The 17306-nt window shown below is 41.7% G+C and overlaps 1 protein-coding gene across 2 annotated transcripts; it reads left to right on the forward strand.

Moving 5' to 3' along the window:
• Nucleotides 1-9119: 9119 nt before the first annotated feature.
• On the forward strand, nucleotides 9120-16726 carry Trim13 (tripartite motif containing 13). Of its 2 annotated transcripts, XM_055609729.1 has the most exons (4): nucleotides 9120-9167; nucleotides 9482-9526; nucleotides 10395-10493; nucleotides 15493-16726. In XM_055609729.1, the coding sequence occupies exon 4, from the start codon at nucleotides 15499-15501 to the stop codon at nucleotides 16720-16722; it is 1224 nt and encodes a 407-aa protein (XP_055465704.1). In that variant the 5' UTR covers nucleotides 9120-9167; nucleotides 9482-9526; nucleotides 10395-10493; nucleotides 15493-15498; the 3' UTR covers nucleotides 16723-16726. The 2 variants fall into 2 exon arrangements, with proteins under 2 accessions (XP_055465704.1, XP_055465703.1); XM_055609728.1 differs by lacking the exon at nucleotides 10395-10493 and having other exon boundaries at nucleotides 9152-9167.
• Nucleotides 16727-17306: the final 580 nt, after the last annotated feature.

A 17306-nucleotide genomic window follows, 5' to 3' on the forward strand; every position in this document is an offset into this window, starting at 1 on the left:
CATGCTTCGAAGTTTTTACAGTCACGGGACAAAGAAACCAAGGTACTTTTCTAATACATTTGTGGAGATATTAATTAGGTGGTTACAGCATGGCCAGGAAACTCTCAGTTATAGCCTTAGATGCTGTCTCATTATGTTCTTAGCTCTTTGGTGGGTGGTGGAAAGTAGGGTTTGTTGACTCTCCAAAGGGTTTTATCTTCTAGGCACAGGATGTTACATGAGGAACAGACACAGGTAGGTAGGGATGGCTGTGACAGTGATGAAGATGCTCAACAGAGACCTACTAAGCTCCATCACCACCCAAGTGCTAATGGGTTAATAATTAGCCTTGCAGAAGGTTCAGCTGAAGGTGCCATTTTCTTTCTCAGAACATTTGTTCACACACTCTAAACCGATGCAGTGGCCTCATATTTTATGAATGTGGGGCATGTATGTATGTATGGGAAAACAAATGTTATTATTATTATTATTATTATTATTATTATTATTATTATTATTATTTGGTTTATTATATATACAATATTCTACCTGCATGTGAGGCAGCAGATCTCATTATAGATGGTTATGAGTCACCATGTGGCTGCTGGGAATTGAACTCAGGACCTTTGGAAGAACAGCCAGTGCTCTTAACCTCTGAACCATCTTTCCAGCCCACTATTTTGGTTTTCTGAGATAAGGTTTCTATGTGTAGCCTTGGTTGTCCTGGACTTGCTTTGTAGACCAGGCTGGCTTCAAACTCACAGAGATCCACCTGCCTCTGCCTCGCTGAGAGCTGGGATTACAGGCGTGTGCCACCACACCTGTCTACATGTTATTATTAATGTGTTTATATTAACATATTAATGTTCCATTTTACAGAGAAAGCTTTCTAAGATCTGATGTAGATGAGGCTGAGTGGTAGGCAGGAGAGCAGTCTTCAAAAAGGAGCAATAACTAGTAAAATCAATTAGGAAGCAACTTCTGGATCATATCATTAAAACCGATTAGCCTTTATGATCCAGGTATTATTTTGTTTTAACTCTTTATTTGACATTAACATGACATATATTAAGAATAACATACCACAGGTTAAAATAATCAAGAACACTGCCTGGCCTAATGGAGTGAAGGTAACAAATACCGAAAACAGGCATTTGAAGAACCAAAACGTACACACTGGAAAATACATGAAACAGCTACACTGAGAGGCAAACCTGTTCCCAGCACCCACACAGCCCCGCCTATGTGGTGAGCTCCAGACAATCAATCTAAAACTAAACCCCGTAAGAGACTAGACTGGCTATTCGTCCCCTGTACTTCAGTCACACGCCCTCTGTGACTTTCTCCAACATGGAGGTATAAGCTGAAATACACCCTTTCCTCCCCAAGTTGCTTCTGGTCATGTTGTTTACCACTGCAACAGAAACCCAACTAAGGCACATCGTTGGGGGTTTGGGGTTTGGAGTGTTGGTTTTTTAACCTTCCAAATGTCTTTGTATGTTGGAATTACTTTTCTAACTTTGTCTTCCAGCAGCATCTCAGAGGCAGGGATCTCTGGAGCCAAGCAGCTTTCTCCTTGCTTCTCTTATACCCTGAGGGCGGCCAACAAGAGAACATCTTCCTTATGTTAGAGCAATGTGCTAGGTTTTAATCTTAGTTTTTCTTTTCTCCAGCTTTATCTTACAGTTATGGCCTCATATTGGAGTGGTTAGCTCTAACTCTTAGATTAGTCTTTAATTTTTAAGTTATCTTAATTCTTATCTGTGGATATTGACGTGATCTATTGCTTTATGTTGGCGTTATACCAGATTTAATTTGGAAAAGTGGGAAACTACATTGTAGAAGAAATTAGGGAAGAATATAGTCTTCTTTTAAATTTCTTTAAACAAGATTGTCTTTTATTAATGTGCCAACATTAATAACAGTGGTAGAAACAAGAGCTCAGACTTGTTAGAAGTCAGAACTTTATGGTCCTTATAGACACAACCAAACCTTATTTCTTAGTTAATTGGTTAGAATTGGAAAGGGGGTTTTAGAAGGAGACCCTTCATGCTGGTACCTGAGAAGTTCAGAAGAGGCCACCATATCCCCTGGAACTGGAGTTACAGGTGGCGGCAAGCCAGGAATCAAACCTGGTCCTCTGCAAGAGCAACAGGGCTCTAAACTGCTGAGCCATCTCTCCAGCTATGCATCTCATCTTTTAAAAAGAGTTTTTAAATTTAAACTAAAACCTCATAATTGGACAGGTGGCACACACTTTTAATCCTAGCACTCAGGAAGCAGAGGCAGGTGGATCTCTGAGTTCAAGGCCAGTCTGATATACAGAGCAAATTTCAGAATAGCCAGGGCTACACAAAGAAACCTTGTCCGGAAAAACAAAATGCCAGTCAAACAAACAAATGAACAAAAACTCATTTAATTCCTGCAAATAAAGACGTAGGAGCATTAATGACCTATACCCGTTTTATAAAGTTTTCATATTGATTACCCTCTCTGTGTCCTTTGCTGTTACTTTATCCCTTTAGTTGGCATACCTTTTAGTGGCCAGGCATGTTTGGGCAATTGCGGATGGAACTTTTTCCCTTAAAATTTTACTTTTACTATAAGCCAAAACGAAGCTGGGCCAATTTAACAACTTTTGTTTACACGGGCACTTACAAGCCAATTTAGTATTTCATAAATAATATAAAAAACATAAGCATATACAGACAGTATGAATATATGCATAATCATATATAAGGATAGATTTTTTTTTTTTAAAGATCAAGATCTTGGATGCTCCTGTCTGTTGAGATTTTATCTCCTGTAATCCTCACCAGGAAAAGGAATCTTAACTCAAAGGTCCTCAGCAAACTTATATATCCATTATTGAACATGTAGTCCATACATTATCAACTTTATCTGAGGAGGCTCAGCCATCACTGAGATTATTAAGGAAAGGCTAGCGTTCTGGGCTGGGTTAGGGAGGGTGCAGTCACCTCCAAGTGCAGCGTTGGAGCTGGCCTTTACTATAAACCCTGTGACATCCCTATCTGTCACCATTTGTTGCTGTCTCTCCCCTGCTGTTCTCCCAGGAAGAGCATTCATACTCTCGGTGTCTTGTCTGTATGTCCTTAATCCTCCTTTGCCCTTCACAGTGGAATAAAGACTGGCCTGTGTGGCTGAGTAGGTCAGCAGGCTTTCCAAGCCCGAGTTTCCGCCGTGGTGATCCCTGCCCAACGGCATCCTCTGCAATCCCTGTCCACAGCAAATACATCATATTAACACTTCAGCAGTACTGTTAGGCCACAGAGGAGGACTTTGCAGCCAGTCCTGAAAATACCTGACAAAACAGGGTCATATGAAAGGGGAGGAGGTCCTCCCCTATCAGTGGACTTAGAAAGGGGCAGGGAGGAGATGAGGGAGGAAAGGTGGGATTGGGGAGGGAATGAGGGATACAGCTAGGATACAGAATTAACAAAATGTAACTAATGAGAATAATTAAAAAATTAAAAAAATAAGCTATTTAAGATTTATAACAAAAAAAAAAAAACAAAAAAACACTTCACCATCACATACCTCCTCCCAGTCTCAGCTCCAGACATGGATTTTTCTTTTTATAAAGCCACCAGTAACATAATCGGAAAGATTCTCGTCATTTTCAAGGCTCCGTTTCCATTTCTTTGTATTTTGAAATTTTAATTAAAAGAAAGAAAGAATAGCTCTGTCTGTGTACATTCATATCCCTGGGTGCCTCCCACGTATGGACATGGGGAACACAGACACCTTCTCCTTGAGCATCTCTGTTAACCTGTGGTCAGAGACTAAGCAGCAGGACTGAGCAGGCTCTTGTCAGCATTTAGGATGACACCCAGCCCTGGGCACTCTGCTTCTCTCCTCAATTCATGCCACCTTTTCCTGTCTCTTCTTCCTACTTCCAAAAATATCCCCTTTCATGCCTGCGGTCAGACACTGTGCACACCCGGCAGGTCAGTCATTATGACTATTACATCTCTGCCACATTCATGAATTTTAAAAGGCTGAATCAATGGTTTACTTGGCATTTATCAGCAAGAAAGAACTGTTTCCTCATGATTATCGTCATTTATATTTTTATAAACTTTTTGTTTGATCGGTTTATTTTTGGAAAACTTGATCTTTGTTTTGTCAACCATTTGACAAAGTTTATATCTCTATCTATCTATCTATCTATCTATCTATCTATCTATCTATCTAATCTATATTCTGTTTGAGTTTCTCCTTTTTCTTTTACAAATTTACCATATTTTCTTTTTTGTATACATTGTAAAAGTAATAGATGCTAAATGCAAATTTTTATTTGTTGCAGACAGTGTCTCACTACATAGGTCTAGATGGCCTCGAACTCAGAAATATACCTGAATTTGATAGGGTTAAAGGCATGTAACACCATATCCTGCCTTAAACATAAACAAACAAAGCTGTTGGTATAATATTCTTGTGGAATGTATACAATTTACCCTTGTTCATTCAAATGCCTATTTCTTTACCCCACTATCTGGTTTCAATCTGGACATTGCATTGTGATACTTATTCTAAGCATCTAAGCATTATAAGTTTTTGTAAACATGCCACCATTTGTTCTCTGTGTTGTCAATAAAACAATCAGCCAGTGCTGTGCAATGGAGAAAATAGGGTGGGACATCCTGGGGGGTAGGAGGTGGAGCCAGGGGGAAAGAGGAGAGCAGAGATCAGGAGGCCAAGACTTGGAACCATGAGGAGGGTCTTGAAACTAGGAGGAAATATGAACCGGACCTAAGATATGACTAAAAGCAAATATAATGGGTAAAATCTGAATGGTAAGACACTATGCGGGCTTGGAGGTTTAGGATGGAGTAACTATTGCCCAGCATTGTGCTCTAGGTTAATTGAATAAATCCTAGTCTCTGTGTGGTGATACAGTTGGTTTAGGAATAACCACTGCTTAACTAAAAGATAAATCAATAGTAAATATTAATAACCAACAACACAAAGCAGACGTATCTATTTTGAGACAGGCTTATGTAGCTCATGTCAGTCTTATTCACTGTACAGCCAAGCACAACCTTGAAATATTGAGGCCCCTGCCTCTGTCAACAATACCCAACAAAATAATTTTTCACTTTTTAAAAATATATTCTATTTTTTTCAATTTAAAATATTTTTATTTTTTGTTTGTTTTTCAAGACAGGATTTCTCTGTGTAGCCTTGGTTGTCCTGGACTTACTTTGTAGACCAGGCTTGCTTTGAACTCACAGAGATCTGCCTGCCTCTGCCTCCCAGAGTGCTGGGATTAAGGGCATGGGTCACCACGTCCAGCATTTTTTTTTTTGGTACAAAATAATTTTTAAAATAATGAATATTGAAAATGTCTCTCGCTTAGTATATATTTATTTAGAATTTAGCATATATTCCTCTCTATATATGTGATGGCTATCCGTGGTTGTCAATGTAACTATATCTGGAATGAACTATAATCCAGAAATGGAGGGCACACCTGTGAGAAATGTTCTGCTTGGTTTGAATCGGCTGAATCCACTTCTAGTCTAGATCTTTGATTTGTGGTAAGACACACCTCTGATCCAGATCTTGAGGCTGGACGACACAGGCTTCTGAGCTTGAGGAGGGATGAGAAACCTTTAATCAGGGCCACACCTGCTAGAAGACACTATAAGGACATGGAAGAAGAAAGTGTCTTAAGGTTTCCATGGCTGTGAAGAGACACCACGACTAAGGCAGCTCTTATAAAGGAAACATTTAACCGGGGCTGGCTTACAGTTTTAGAGGACTAGTCCATTATCATCATGGTGGGAAGCAAGGCAGCATCCAGGCAGACACGGTGCTGGAGAAGGAGCTGAGAGTTCTACGTCTCCATCTGCAGGCAGCAGCAGGAGACTGTGTGCTACACCTGGGTGTAGCTTGAGCATAAGAGACCTCGAAACCCACCCACTGTGACACACTTCCTTCAACATGGCCACACTTCCTAAGAGTGACTCCCTGTGGGCAAGCATCCAAGCATGAGTCTATGGGGCCATTCCTGTTCAAACCACCACAAAGGTGTGTTCTTTTTCCTGCTCGCTCTCACTTTGCCAGAACGTCCATTTCTTCACTGGGATTAGAGCCTACTTTTTTGGGACTCCAACAAATACAGAAGGCCAGCTGAGGCACCTAGCCTTGTGGGACTGAGCGACTACTAGACTCTTGGACTTTCCATTCACAGCTAGCCATAGTTAGATTAGTTGGACTGCAGCCAGAGAGAGGGAGAGAAAGACTCATTCTGTAAGTCCTACCTACATTCTACCAGATTATTTCTTTTCAAAACAACAGTATAGCTTTCAACTTGAATCTTAAGTAACCGTCTTGTGTACCTCTTATTCATGGAACTGTGCCTTGTTTCTTTATTTAAATGTTGTGATTACAAATGTGTATGAGAGTTCCATCAGGCATATGCCATGGTACAAGTGTGGAGGGCAGGGTAGAGGAAGACTTTTTTTTATTTTTTTTTTATATTTTTATTTATTGTTCTTGTTGCTATTTTGAGACAGGATTGGCTGTCCTGGACTCACTTTTGTAGATCAGGCTGGCTTCGAACTCACAGAGATCCACATGCCTCTGCCTCCCAGAGTGCTAGAATTATCAGTGTGTGCCACTGCACATTGTAATGGGGTTTCTTTGTATGTTATGCAAAGATGCTTTTGTTTTAATGCCAAGTGCGGGATTTTAGTTGGGCTACAGTTTGTCCACACCTGTTCACTGTCACATGGGAGGTGTGGTCTTTGCCAGCTGGCCTTCCATGTTCAGCAGGTGGAGGGGCATGGTCTAGGACTCAGAGGCCAAGAAAGAGACTGTGTGGTTTTGGGTGGAGTTTGTGATGGCATTTGGTGTTGGCATGTGGTGTGTAGCGGTTTGGAGAGAACAGAGATGGTGTGGTGGTATGGCAGTTTGGAGCAGATAGAAATGATTTGGTGCGCAGAGGAGGAGCCTGCTAGCTGTGTCTGCAGTTGACGGAGATTGGTACAGAGCCCTAAAAGAACTCCTTGACCCTAACTTAGCCAGGAGAAGTAAAGGGGTCTGGGCCCCTCTACCTACTAACCTGTTCTCTCTCCTCCTTAAGGTTGGGGGTGTTGGTGGAAGGGAGGTAGAGGCCTAAACACCTGAAATAGAGTTAACAAAAAGCAGCTACAGGTGGCTCTCTGCAACAGCACCTGGCTAGAGAATGGGTTCTCTCCATCTGCTGTGGTCTCCAGGGACTGGAGCCAGGCAGCAACCCTGATGGTAAGCACCCTTACTTGCTGAGCCACCTCACTGGTCCTTTATGTTCTTTTTAATGGTTGTATGCTATTAGATAATATATTGTGTTTTTGGGTTTTTTTTCTTTTTTTTTTCTTTTTTTTTTTTTTTTACCTCATTTTGGTGTGCTTGCTATTGTTCAGGAGATTAATCCTGGACTCTGAAATCACTGGGAAAGCTCTCTACCACTGAGCCACACGGTAGCCTCATTTGGTTTTTGTTTTTGTTGTTTGTTTGTTTTGTTTTGTTTTGTTTGGAGACAAGGTCTCACAGTGTAGTGTTGGTTGAACTCACTGTATAGACCAGGCTGCCCTCTGCTTCCAAAGTCTGGGATTAAGGTGTATGCCACTATGCCTGGTCACCAGCATATTCATAATGACCTGCAATTTTCTGCGGGTCTGGGACAAAGTTTTCATTTGCACTGACATTTTTGATGCTGTAGAAAAGAATGACTGTTACAGGATATTTGCTTATTGTACATAGGAAACCTAATTGTTAGCAAAACATGAACACCTAGATAGATACTGGGTTTGTCAGATGCAGTTAGGTGTGTATGGAAAGCCTCCACATATAAGAATGCTGAAGAATGTAAAGTTCCTGCATATTTTAAGGCAAGTTGCTTGGGAGAGGTCTTGTGGTCCTTGCTTTATGACAGAGGCAAAGTCAGCTGGATGGCCTTAAGCTACCCCACCATAGAGGTGAAATGGTTTAGCTCCTATTGACTTGGCTTGGAGTACCCCCACCATGACAGTGGCATGGTTCAGCCTACCAAGGGTGTACAGAAGGAGCTAGAGACTTACAGCAATTAGACATTTGAGGCTCTCTCTCCTTCGCCCTTCTTCCCTCCCCCCACCCCCTCCTCCTCCTTCTTCTTCTTCTCTCTCTCTCTCTCTCTCTCTCTCTCAGCTTAAGAGAAAGGTGGACTAACTAGTTAGAATGACACAGATTTTTCTAAAGAGCTAGTACTTGTAGAATCAGCTTGCAAATAGATATTTTGTATACAGTTCAGAAAATCGAGCTACCTCGCTGAGCTAGCAGGTTCTTACTCCATTTTACGCTCCCTTTTACATATTAGGTAATTTAACTGGTTACACATGTTCATGAACTTGACTTTGGTCTCTTGAGCTGCCTTTGTTTTTCCACCCGGTGGAAAGCCTGTTCTTTAAAGGATAAGGCGCCTGATTCCATTATACAGTGTTCTCGTGAGAACTAAATTAGAAATTACAGGGATTGTTCTTTGAAATGGTATAGCCGAGGCCACACGCAAGGGGGGAGGGGGGGGTTGTTAAAGGGAGGCTTTTTAGTGACTCGGAAACGCACTTTTCCCAAATTTGTTCTCTTAAAGGCCCAGAACTTCCTAAGCGGGAATTAGACATGTTCCTCCAGCGTACCCTGCATTTACCCAATTTCCTCGAGCTTCAGGTGTGGACAGGAACCATTTTTCCTCCTCTATAAGCGGACAGTCTCAGCATAGGAGGTGGAAATCAGGATAGCCAGTGCAGCTGCAGCTGCTACTGGTGGATACTTAAAACCCAGTTACAAGTTCTTGCGTCCCAGGGGGACCTCAGTCATGCCTTTTCCTACGGTTGGGTCAGTGGTGTAGGTCCTGCAGATCGCTGGGCCCACGGGGCCGGAATGCCGGCAAAGCAGCGTGAAGGGTTGGGCTTTGTTTTTGTGGTTCCTAAAAAACGCCAGGAACAACAAAAAGTGCAATCCAAACCCACCTTGCCGCTCGGCGTACCACCCGGCCCGCCCAGCCGGGGGCGGGGGGGGGGGGGGGGCGCCCCCGGCCCCGCCGGGGGGGGGGGGGGGGGGGGGGGGAGCGCGCAGGCGCGGGCGGCAGAGGGCGTGGCGGCCGTGTCCATTTTGCGCGGGCGCCGCCGGGGCCGCAGTCCGCGGAGGTGAGCGGCGTCCTGGGCTAGGGGTGAAGGGTCGCCGGGCCGCGCGCCTGCCGCCGTTGGCACCAGCGTGGGTTGACAGGCAGCTGGGCGTGGTGGACGCCGCTGGGGAGGCATCCTGGCCAGGAAGCCTAGGCACCGTCAGCTGGCTTTGTGTGTGTGGGGGGGGGGGGGGGGAGTATTAAAAAAAATGTAGGGCCAAGAATGGAGATCTGTGTGTGTAACACCCTTTCTCCTTTCTCTACAGCATTCTCTAGCTTTACAATCAAAACGTGGGGAAAAAACAAAAATCGTTTTGTTTTGTTTTGTTTTCCTAGAGAGACAGTAACCTTGTCGAAAGCACCTGCTTGGCCGGGACAGAGGTAAACAGTATTTTCCTTTATGTTCTAGTATTTATGAGGAGAAAGAATACCCGATTTTATTAGTCTCAGCACTATTCCAGATCGCTACGAAGAATATGTCCTTACCCACCTCCTTCAATAATAGGTGGTCTTTGTCCTTTTTGTATTTCAAAACTGAGACAGAATCCCTGCTTGCCATTCATTTCATTGGTAATTAGTATGTATAATTTAATAAAGTGTGCTGCGAAGGAAGAAAAGGGACTCAGCAGCATTTCTTTTGTGTGGTTTGTCTTAGTCGTCCAGCTACTGGGGCTGTAGACGAGGGCTTAGGTTTCCTGCAGCGCTCATGTTGCGCACTTTAAAAGCAGAATACCATGCTGTTACAGGTATTCTTTCTGCTAGGACTCAATGGACATATTAACCAATCATGCCTCTTTCATACAGTTTTTTTTTGCTTTAAAATTATTTGGTGCTGGAGAAAGAGCCAGGACACCTTGGGGTATGCTAGCATAGCCTGTGTACTATGCCCGAACTATACCCCTGCCCTGCCTAATGCTAAGCATCGGTTTGACACAGCCTGGGATCACCTGAAAACAATCTGAGTTGATTGTCTTTCCGGATCGTCTGTGTGTGTCTTAATTCACACAGGAGGGCCCAGCACATTGTGGGCAGCTCTGTCCGTAGGCTGATGAACCTGGCTACATAAGCCAGCTAAACGTAGGCCTGTATGGGCCAGAGACACCAACAATCCACAGTCTTGATGGTACCTGCCTTACTTTATGGCTGTGAGTGAGTTCCATGGTGGAAGACAGTGTTGTGTGAAAATAGCAGGCAGTTTTGTCCTGAGTTCCTGCCCTGACTCACCTCCGTGATGGGTTGTAACCTGCAGGTGTCAGCTGATTTTTGTGACTACTCCTTAGGTAAACCAGGGTGGCCTGAACCAACATGTCCGCCTGCCTCTGCAGTCACTTCTGGGATTGGATTAAAGGTGTGTGCCTCTGTGCCTGGGTTAGAGTACTAAATTCTTGATTTACTTTCTGGATAGTACTGAGTCCTAGAACTTAGAAAATTCAAGGTCTGTGCTTTGGTGGTGAAAGGGCAAGGTGAGCTGGTTTTACTTATGAAGCTAGGGGGGTAGCTACATTGGTTTTAAGCCCAGAATTTACATTTCATTCCTACCCCCTTGTTTTAAAGATATAGACTTCATAGATGTATACAGATGGTAACTGATTTAAATTGTTTTACATTTTAAATCCAGGTAAGTACAGCAATAAATTTGACTTGTTGATGGTTTGCTAAACAAAGTATGCTTTTGTTTTAGGGTGAGGAACTGAATGGAGAGGTAGGGTATTTATACTGATTAGATTTCATGATCTGTTTGCATAAACTTTGTGTGTGTGTGTGTGTGTGTGTGTGTGTGTGTGAGTAGTGTACACACATACACTGTTTTTCTTTTTAAGACAAGGTAGAGGTATACCAGGCTCAGCTATCAGTTTGCCTCCCAAGTGCTGGGATTAAAGACATGTGCCACCATGTCCAGATATACACACACTTTAGAAAGACAATTGACAATCTTTTACAGAGTTTTAAAATGGCTCAGCAGGTAAAGATACATTCTACCACTGTTGATAGGACCTGAGTTACAGTGACAGGACCAACATGGTAGAAGAAGAGAACCAACTCTCATAAATTGCCTACTTACCTTGAAATTGCCCTTCTTACCTGGGCACATGTGCAACAAATAAATAGAATTTTTTTTTATGAAGGATAGACTTATTCCTTCATCCAGTATTGCCTTTAAGAAATTTATCTAAGGAAATGGTCAGAGATTAAGAGGTTTTTATTAAAGCTTTTCTATAAGGCTTTTTTATTTTACGTAAACAGTACCATTCTAAAAACAAATAAAACTATCAATAAATAATAAGAAAGCACATCCCTAAGATGGGCTGTCATGTGTTTGAAGAATAGGTACTGATAGGAAAAATGTATGTTTGTAAGTAAAGATAGTTAAAAAAATTGCATCATACTTCAATATTAAATAACAGGAAACAGAAGTTACACCAGGTGGTCAGGATGAAAAGGAGAATAGGGTACTTGAGAAAGAGAAAAACTTAGGGGAAAAATGGAGAATTATACAGTAACAGAGGACCAAGAATTTTAAGGCTCTCAAATAAGATGAAAAGGAAAATAATGTTAAAACTTACAATAGCCATTCAAAGTCATAATCATACTGTAAAGGCTACTCATACATTCATTTTTTGTTTTCGTAAGACCAGGTCTCAATATGTAGCTCAGGCTATCCTAAAACTCCTGTTCCTCTTGCCTTAGCTTCCCAGGTGCTGGGATGCAGGGTTACACCTCCATGCCTAGCTATACATTCAGTCTTATGTAGAAATTAATCTTCCCCGCAAAACAAACAATAGATCTAAAAGAATGCAGAGTAAAACCATCTACTTGGAACAAACAGAAAAGCCATTATATTATGCTTTGTGTCTTAGGATTTGTTTTCAGTGCTGCACATTGAACTGAAAGCTTCAAGCATGCTAAGTAAGTGCTCTACCACTAAGCTAGAGTCTAGACCGCCTGCATCCTGGGAATTTTCATCTTAAGATATCTTTGTTTGGGATTTAGGAATTCAAAACAGTGTTTAAATTTATCAGTCAGGAGAGGATCTTGGAAAATAAGTCAGTTAAGTACTTAAGAATAAAGGACTTGTAAGAATGAAGGGCTGAGTTCTATCCCAGAACCCACTAATAAACAAACATAAAAAGCTACCTGTGGTGCTGTATACTTGTACTCCTAGGACTGGAGAGGCAGGGTCAGGTAGCTGGCCAGCCAGGCTAGCCTACTTTGCAGCTCTAGGCCAGGGAGAGATTCTGTCCCCCCAAAAATAGAAACATAAAAAGGTTACTTCCAAACTCACTAGCTAATCTTATTTTTAAGTAACATACTACATAAAAGTATTTAGTATGGTGTTCCCCCAGTACTAACTACTGACTCTCCCTGGGCATGCTGATGCATCCCTACCATCTCAGCATTTGTTAGTCTAAAGCAAAAGGATTTTTGTGGCTGCTGTACTACATAGCAAGTTCCTGACTAAAAAATAGTACAAAAAGTCAAGCTGAGTGGTGATGGCAGAGGTGGCTGCGGGCGCACACCTTTGATTCCTCAGGAGATAGAGGCAGACTGATCTCTCAGGTCAAGGCTAGCCTGGTCTACAGTGAGTTCCAGGACAGCCAGGCTACACAGAAAAACCCTGTCTCAAAAAAACAAAAAAAAAAAAGCAAAAAGTCCCCAGCCAGCCCAGCTGAGTCAGTGAGTTTTAGCTTCAACCAGACATCCCATTGCAAAAAAGAAAGGTGGAGAGTGACTGAGGAAGGACACTTAGTGCTGACTGTGGTCCTTACAGGCATATGCCTGTGCATCTGTACACACACGCTCACAAAGAGCATTATTGTGACTAGGCATGTGTGTCACTCAGTGGTACACTCTGCTCAGTTTGTGCACTATTGGATTTAATCCCTGCCTCCAACCCTCAGATTATTATCTGGTGGCCACTAGAGTACAGAGCATTCCATCCTATTTTATTATTTTGGCAATATTTATATTTGCCTAAGTAAACGTGACAAAGAAATACTGATTGCTGATTTTGGTTTTAGGTCTTTAGGGATTAAGGTACATTAACAAGTTTGCATTGAGAAATAACATATTGTATATTAGAGATCGACTTCCCTTAAAGATTGAGGATCCCAAGAGCTTGATTTATGTATATACAGTCTATAGTTAGTACTATATTAATAATAAAAACTGAGGACTTTAAAATGCTAACTCATTTAAAACACCGATAAAAATCATTCTGTGTTACCAAACATAATAAAAATGCTTCCCTACGTTGTGATAAAGTGGCATTCTTTGTAGATTTATAACTTTCAGTCTCTGGGCTAGACTCGGGATGCTGCGCTGTGGTTAGCCTAGGGTCTTGTAAATGTCCAGTGTGCTTTTTACCAACTGTTGAACGAATATTCCCAGCCCTGCAGATTTATTTGACTGAAAACAACTGTTCTAATTCTCGTGTTTAACATATAGAAGAAAAATCTGGCATTACACAGGTTTGTAGTTGATAAAGGGTGTAATATTTTAGTAGCTTTTTGAGATAATTTGTTGCTGTCGTTCAATGCTATGCCAACCCTCAACAAATAGTAGCATTTTTAGTCATACTGCAGTGTATGAGATTGTAAACATTGTAAGCCTGTTTGTCTCTGCTACATTTTAAATTTTATTTTTGCAGTATTGGTAATTGAACTCACATCCTTGGCAAGTGCTCTATCACAGAGCTACACTCAGCCCTTTCTTATATTGCAAATAAATTTTCTCTATGCATGACTTCATGTGACTTGAAAAAACATTAGAGGATAGACCTCTGAATATTGACATATTTCATTTTATAATAGACTATAGGAAGCTTACAAGTGGTAGATACATTTTGCAAAAACTCAAATTTTAACATAAAACTCAGCCTTTTCATTGTCAAGAAGTACTGTGTTTCTGGAAGGGGTAAGCTTATTTCACTCAATTTCAAGATGATGTCTGTCAGCTACCTAAATCTGCACAGCTTTGGGATTCATTGTTTTCCTAATAAAAACAGCTGCCTCCTCTTGTAGCTCAGTCATGTGAGCCTGCTGCTCCCTTTCAACAGCATCTGTTGGCATGCACAAATGCTTTTGTGTGTAGTTATCATTTTGTGACATATTTAAAAGACATGTATACAAGAATTAGGCTTTGACAAAATGAGTAATTTTGCTGCTTCAAGATTTTATTATTTGTTTCTGAAATAGGGTTTTATAGTGCGAACCAGGCTGGGCCTTGCTCCTTGCTTTGTAGGCCTTTGATATTCTTTTTTTTTTTTGGCTTTCTGAGTATTTGGATTATAGGTATGTGCTTTAATTAGCCTGGCTAAGAAAGCTTCTCATTGCAAGTGGCTCCTTCCCCTTCCCTTTGTGTGCTGTGAAGAACACTGAATAGTAGTACAGCTCAGAAGTCTTACAGTCTTGCTTGACTCCTGTTTAAGTTCCAGCAGTATCTGCCTCCTATTGCTTTGACATAGTTGATGCAAATGTCAGTCAGTGTGGCACATCATTATGTAGATGCTTTTGGCTTCACCAGTTCTCTGAGAGAGGGATACTTAAGTTTCTGCCCTTCATAGAGAGAATTAATAATACCAGCGTGCTGTGGCACAGGCCTGTAATCCCAGCACTCGGGAGACACAGGCAGGCGGATCTCATGGTCTACAAAGCGAGTCAAGGACAGCCAAGGCTACCTGTCTCAAAAAAAAAAAAAAAAAAAAGAGAGAGAATTAATGCTATAGTATAGAGGATATAGGATGTTTGATTGTTAAAATAAACCAATAAAAAATAACCCCCACACACAATAACATCAACAATCCACCTCATTTAATTCTCCAGGCAAGGTTGAACTACAACCCTTTTGTGCTTTTTATACTATGATTCTTAAATAATTGTAATCTTGTCTTTGAAATAGAAAAATTATGCGAGTTTCCAGTAAGTTAAAATAGAGTGCATGCTTCGATTTATATTGTGTGCTTCTGTCTTTAAGAAGCATGCAATTTCATATTTGTGGGCCCAAAGTAAAGAGCTCATTCTGTTACAGACAATGAGACTCTGTTTCTGACATCTCGTAGTCAGCTCTGTTTTAGAACAGTGTTGGGTCCTGTTGGCTCAGTTTGCAGTTGTCCCAGTCCTAACCCTGTCTCAGCAAAGGCTGTTGTTGGAAAGTCCTCACAAAGGCCTTGTGTACAGGAGTGTTCTTGTCCTACTGAGTTAGATATGCTTTTGTATACATGCCTTTCCCAAATGCCTCCCATATATCCATTGCTTATTTCAGTATGAGATCATTTTATTGGGAAGATGGTGTCTTATAATTGTTACAGAGGGCCTTAGCAGAACTAAATGTTTCTTTCTCTGTGGTAGGATGTGATGGAGCTGCTTGAAGAAGATCTCACATGCCCAATTTGTTGCAGTTTGTTTGATGATCCCCGAGTTTTGCCCTGCTCACACAACTTCTGCAAAAAATGCTTAGAAGGGCTCTTAGAGGGGAATGTGAGGAATTCATTGTGGAGACCATCTCCATTCAAGTGTCCTACCTGCCGTAAGGAAACATCAGCTACTGGAGTCAATAGTCTGCAAGTTAATTACTCACTGAAGGGAATTGTGGAGAAATACAACAAAATCAAGATCTCTCCCAAAATGCCAGTATGCAAAAGCCACTTGGGGCAGCCCCTCAACATCTTCTGTGTAACTGACATGAGGCTGATCTGTGGGGTCTGCGCTACTCGTGGTGAGCACACAAAGCACGCCTTCTCCTCTGTTGAAGATGCCTACACCCAGGAGAGGGTGGCCTTTGAGGCCCTCTTTCAGAGTTTTGAGACCTGGCGCCGGGGAGACGCTCTTTCCCGCCTGGACACTTTGGAAACTAACAAGAGGAAATCCTTACAGTTACTCACTAAAGATTCAGATAAAGTAAAGGAGTTTTTTGAGAAGTTACAACACACATTGGATCAAAAGAAGAATGAAATCCTGTCTGACTTTGAAACTATGAAGCTTGCAGTTATGCAAGCCTACGATCCAGAGATCAACAAACTCAATACCATTTTACAAGAGCAACGGATGGCCTTTAACATTGCTGAGGCTTTCAAAGATGTGTCAGAACCTATTATATTTTTGCAACAGATGCAGGAGTTCAGGGAGAAACTCAAAGTAATCAAGGAAACTCCTTTGCCACCCTCTAATTTGCCCACTAGCCCTCTAATGAAGAACTTTGATACGAGTCAGTGGGAGGACATTAAACTAGTTGATGTGGACAAGCTCTCTTTGCCTCAAGACACAGGCGTGTTCACTGGCAAGATTGCCTGGCGCCCCTATCTGTTGCTCATGGTGGTAGTTCTGCTGGGTCTCCTCGTATTCTTTGGACCCACTGTGTTCCTGGAATGGTCTCCACTTGATGAGTTGGCAGCTTGGAAAGACTGTCTTTCAAGTGTCAGTTCTTACCTGACTAAATCAGCTGATTTTGTAGAACAGTCTGTTTTTTACTGGGAACAAATGACAGATGGGTTTTTCATTTTCAGTGAAGGCGTCAAAAATGTTAGTTTGGTGGCACTGAACAATGTAGCAGAATTTGTATGCAAATATAAACTGTTATAAAGTCTTTCAATTATACAGTTCTTTTCTTGATGGGGTTCTTAGAGAACACAGGAATACTTCAGATTTGGTCAAGATTCCAGTCCTTTGTTTCTTTTAAAAGTATTTCTTTAATAATGTTATATGTTATTCAAATGTCAGCATAAAGATAAAAGTGAAGTTTAGTAGTTCCAATCTTTTTTTTGTTTTGTTTTGTTTTGTTTTGTTTTGTTTTGTTGTTTTTCGAGACAGTGTTTCTTTGAGGAGCCTTGGCTGTCCTGGACTCACTTCGTAGACCAGACTGGCCAGGAACTTACAGAGATCTGCTTGCTTCTGCCTCCTTGAGTTCTGGGATTACAGGTGTGCACCACTGCACCTGGCCCTTCCCTTTCTTAAAGATGGATTTAAATAAATAATCTTCCTCTAGTATTGGCTGAGTTTGTGCTGTGATAAGTAGCACATGTGTGTATCTGTATCTCATTGGCAATCTCTTGAGCCTGGAACCTTGAGACCAGCCAGGACAAGAAGCAAGCAAGCAAGAGAGGGAGGTGAATGCACACATGAGTTAACACCGCATCTGTGATGTAGAACATACATGAGTTAACACT

This window comes from Psammomys obesus, unplaced genomic scaffold, assembly GCF_907164565.1.
Source record: "Psammomys obesus unplaced genomic scaffold, mPsaObe1.curated_primary_1811, whole genome shotgun sequence".
NCBI lineage: Eukaryota > Metazoa > Chordata > Mammalia > Rodentia > Muridae > Psammomys > Psammomys obesus.

Bases quoted from the DNA above. Each gene is read 5' to 3' on its own strand.
- Trim13 (XM_055609729.1), top strand. From the start codon at position 15,499: ATGGAGCTGCTTGAAGAAGATCTCACATGCCCAATTTGTTGCAGTTTG.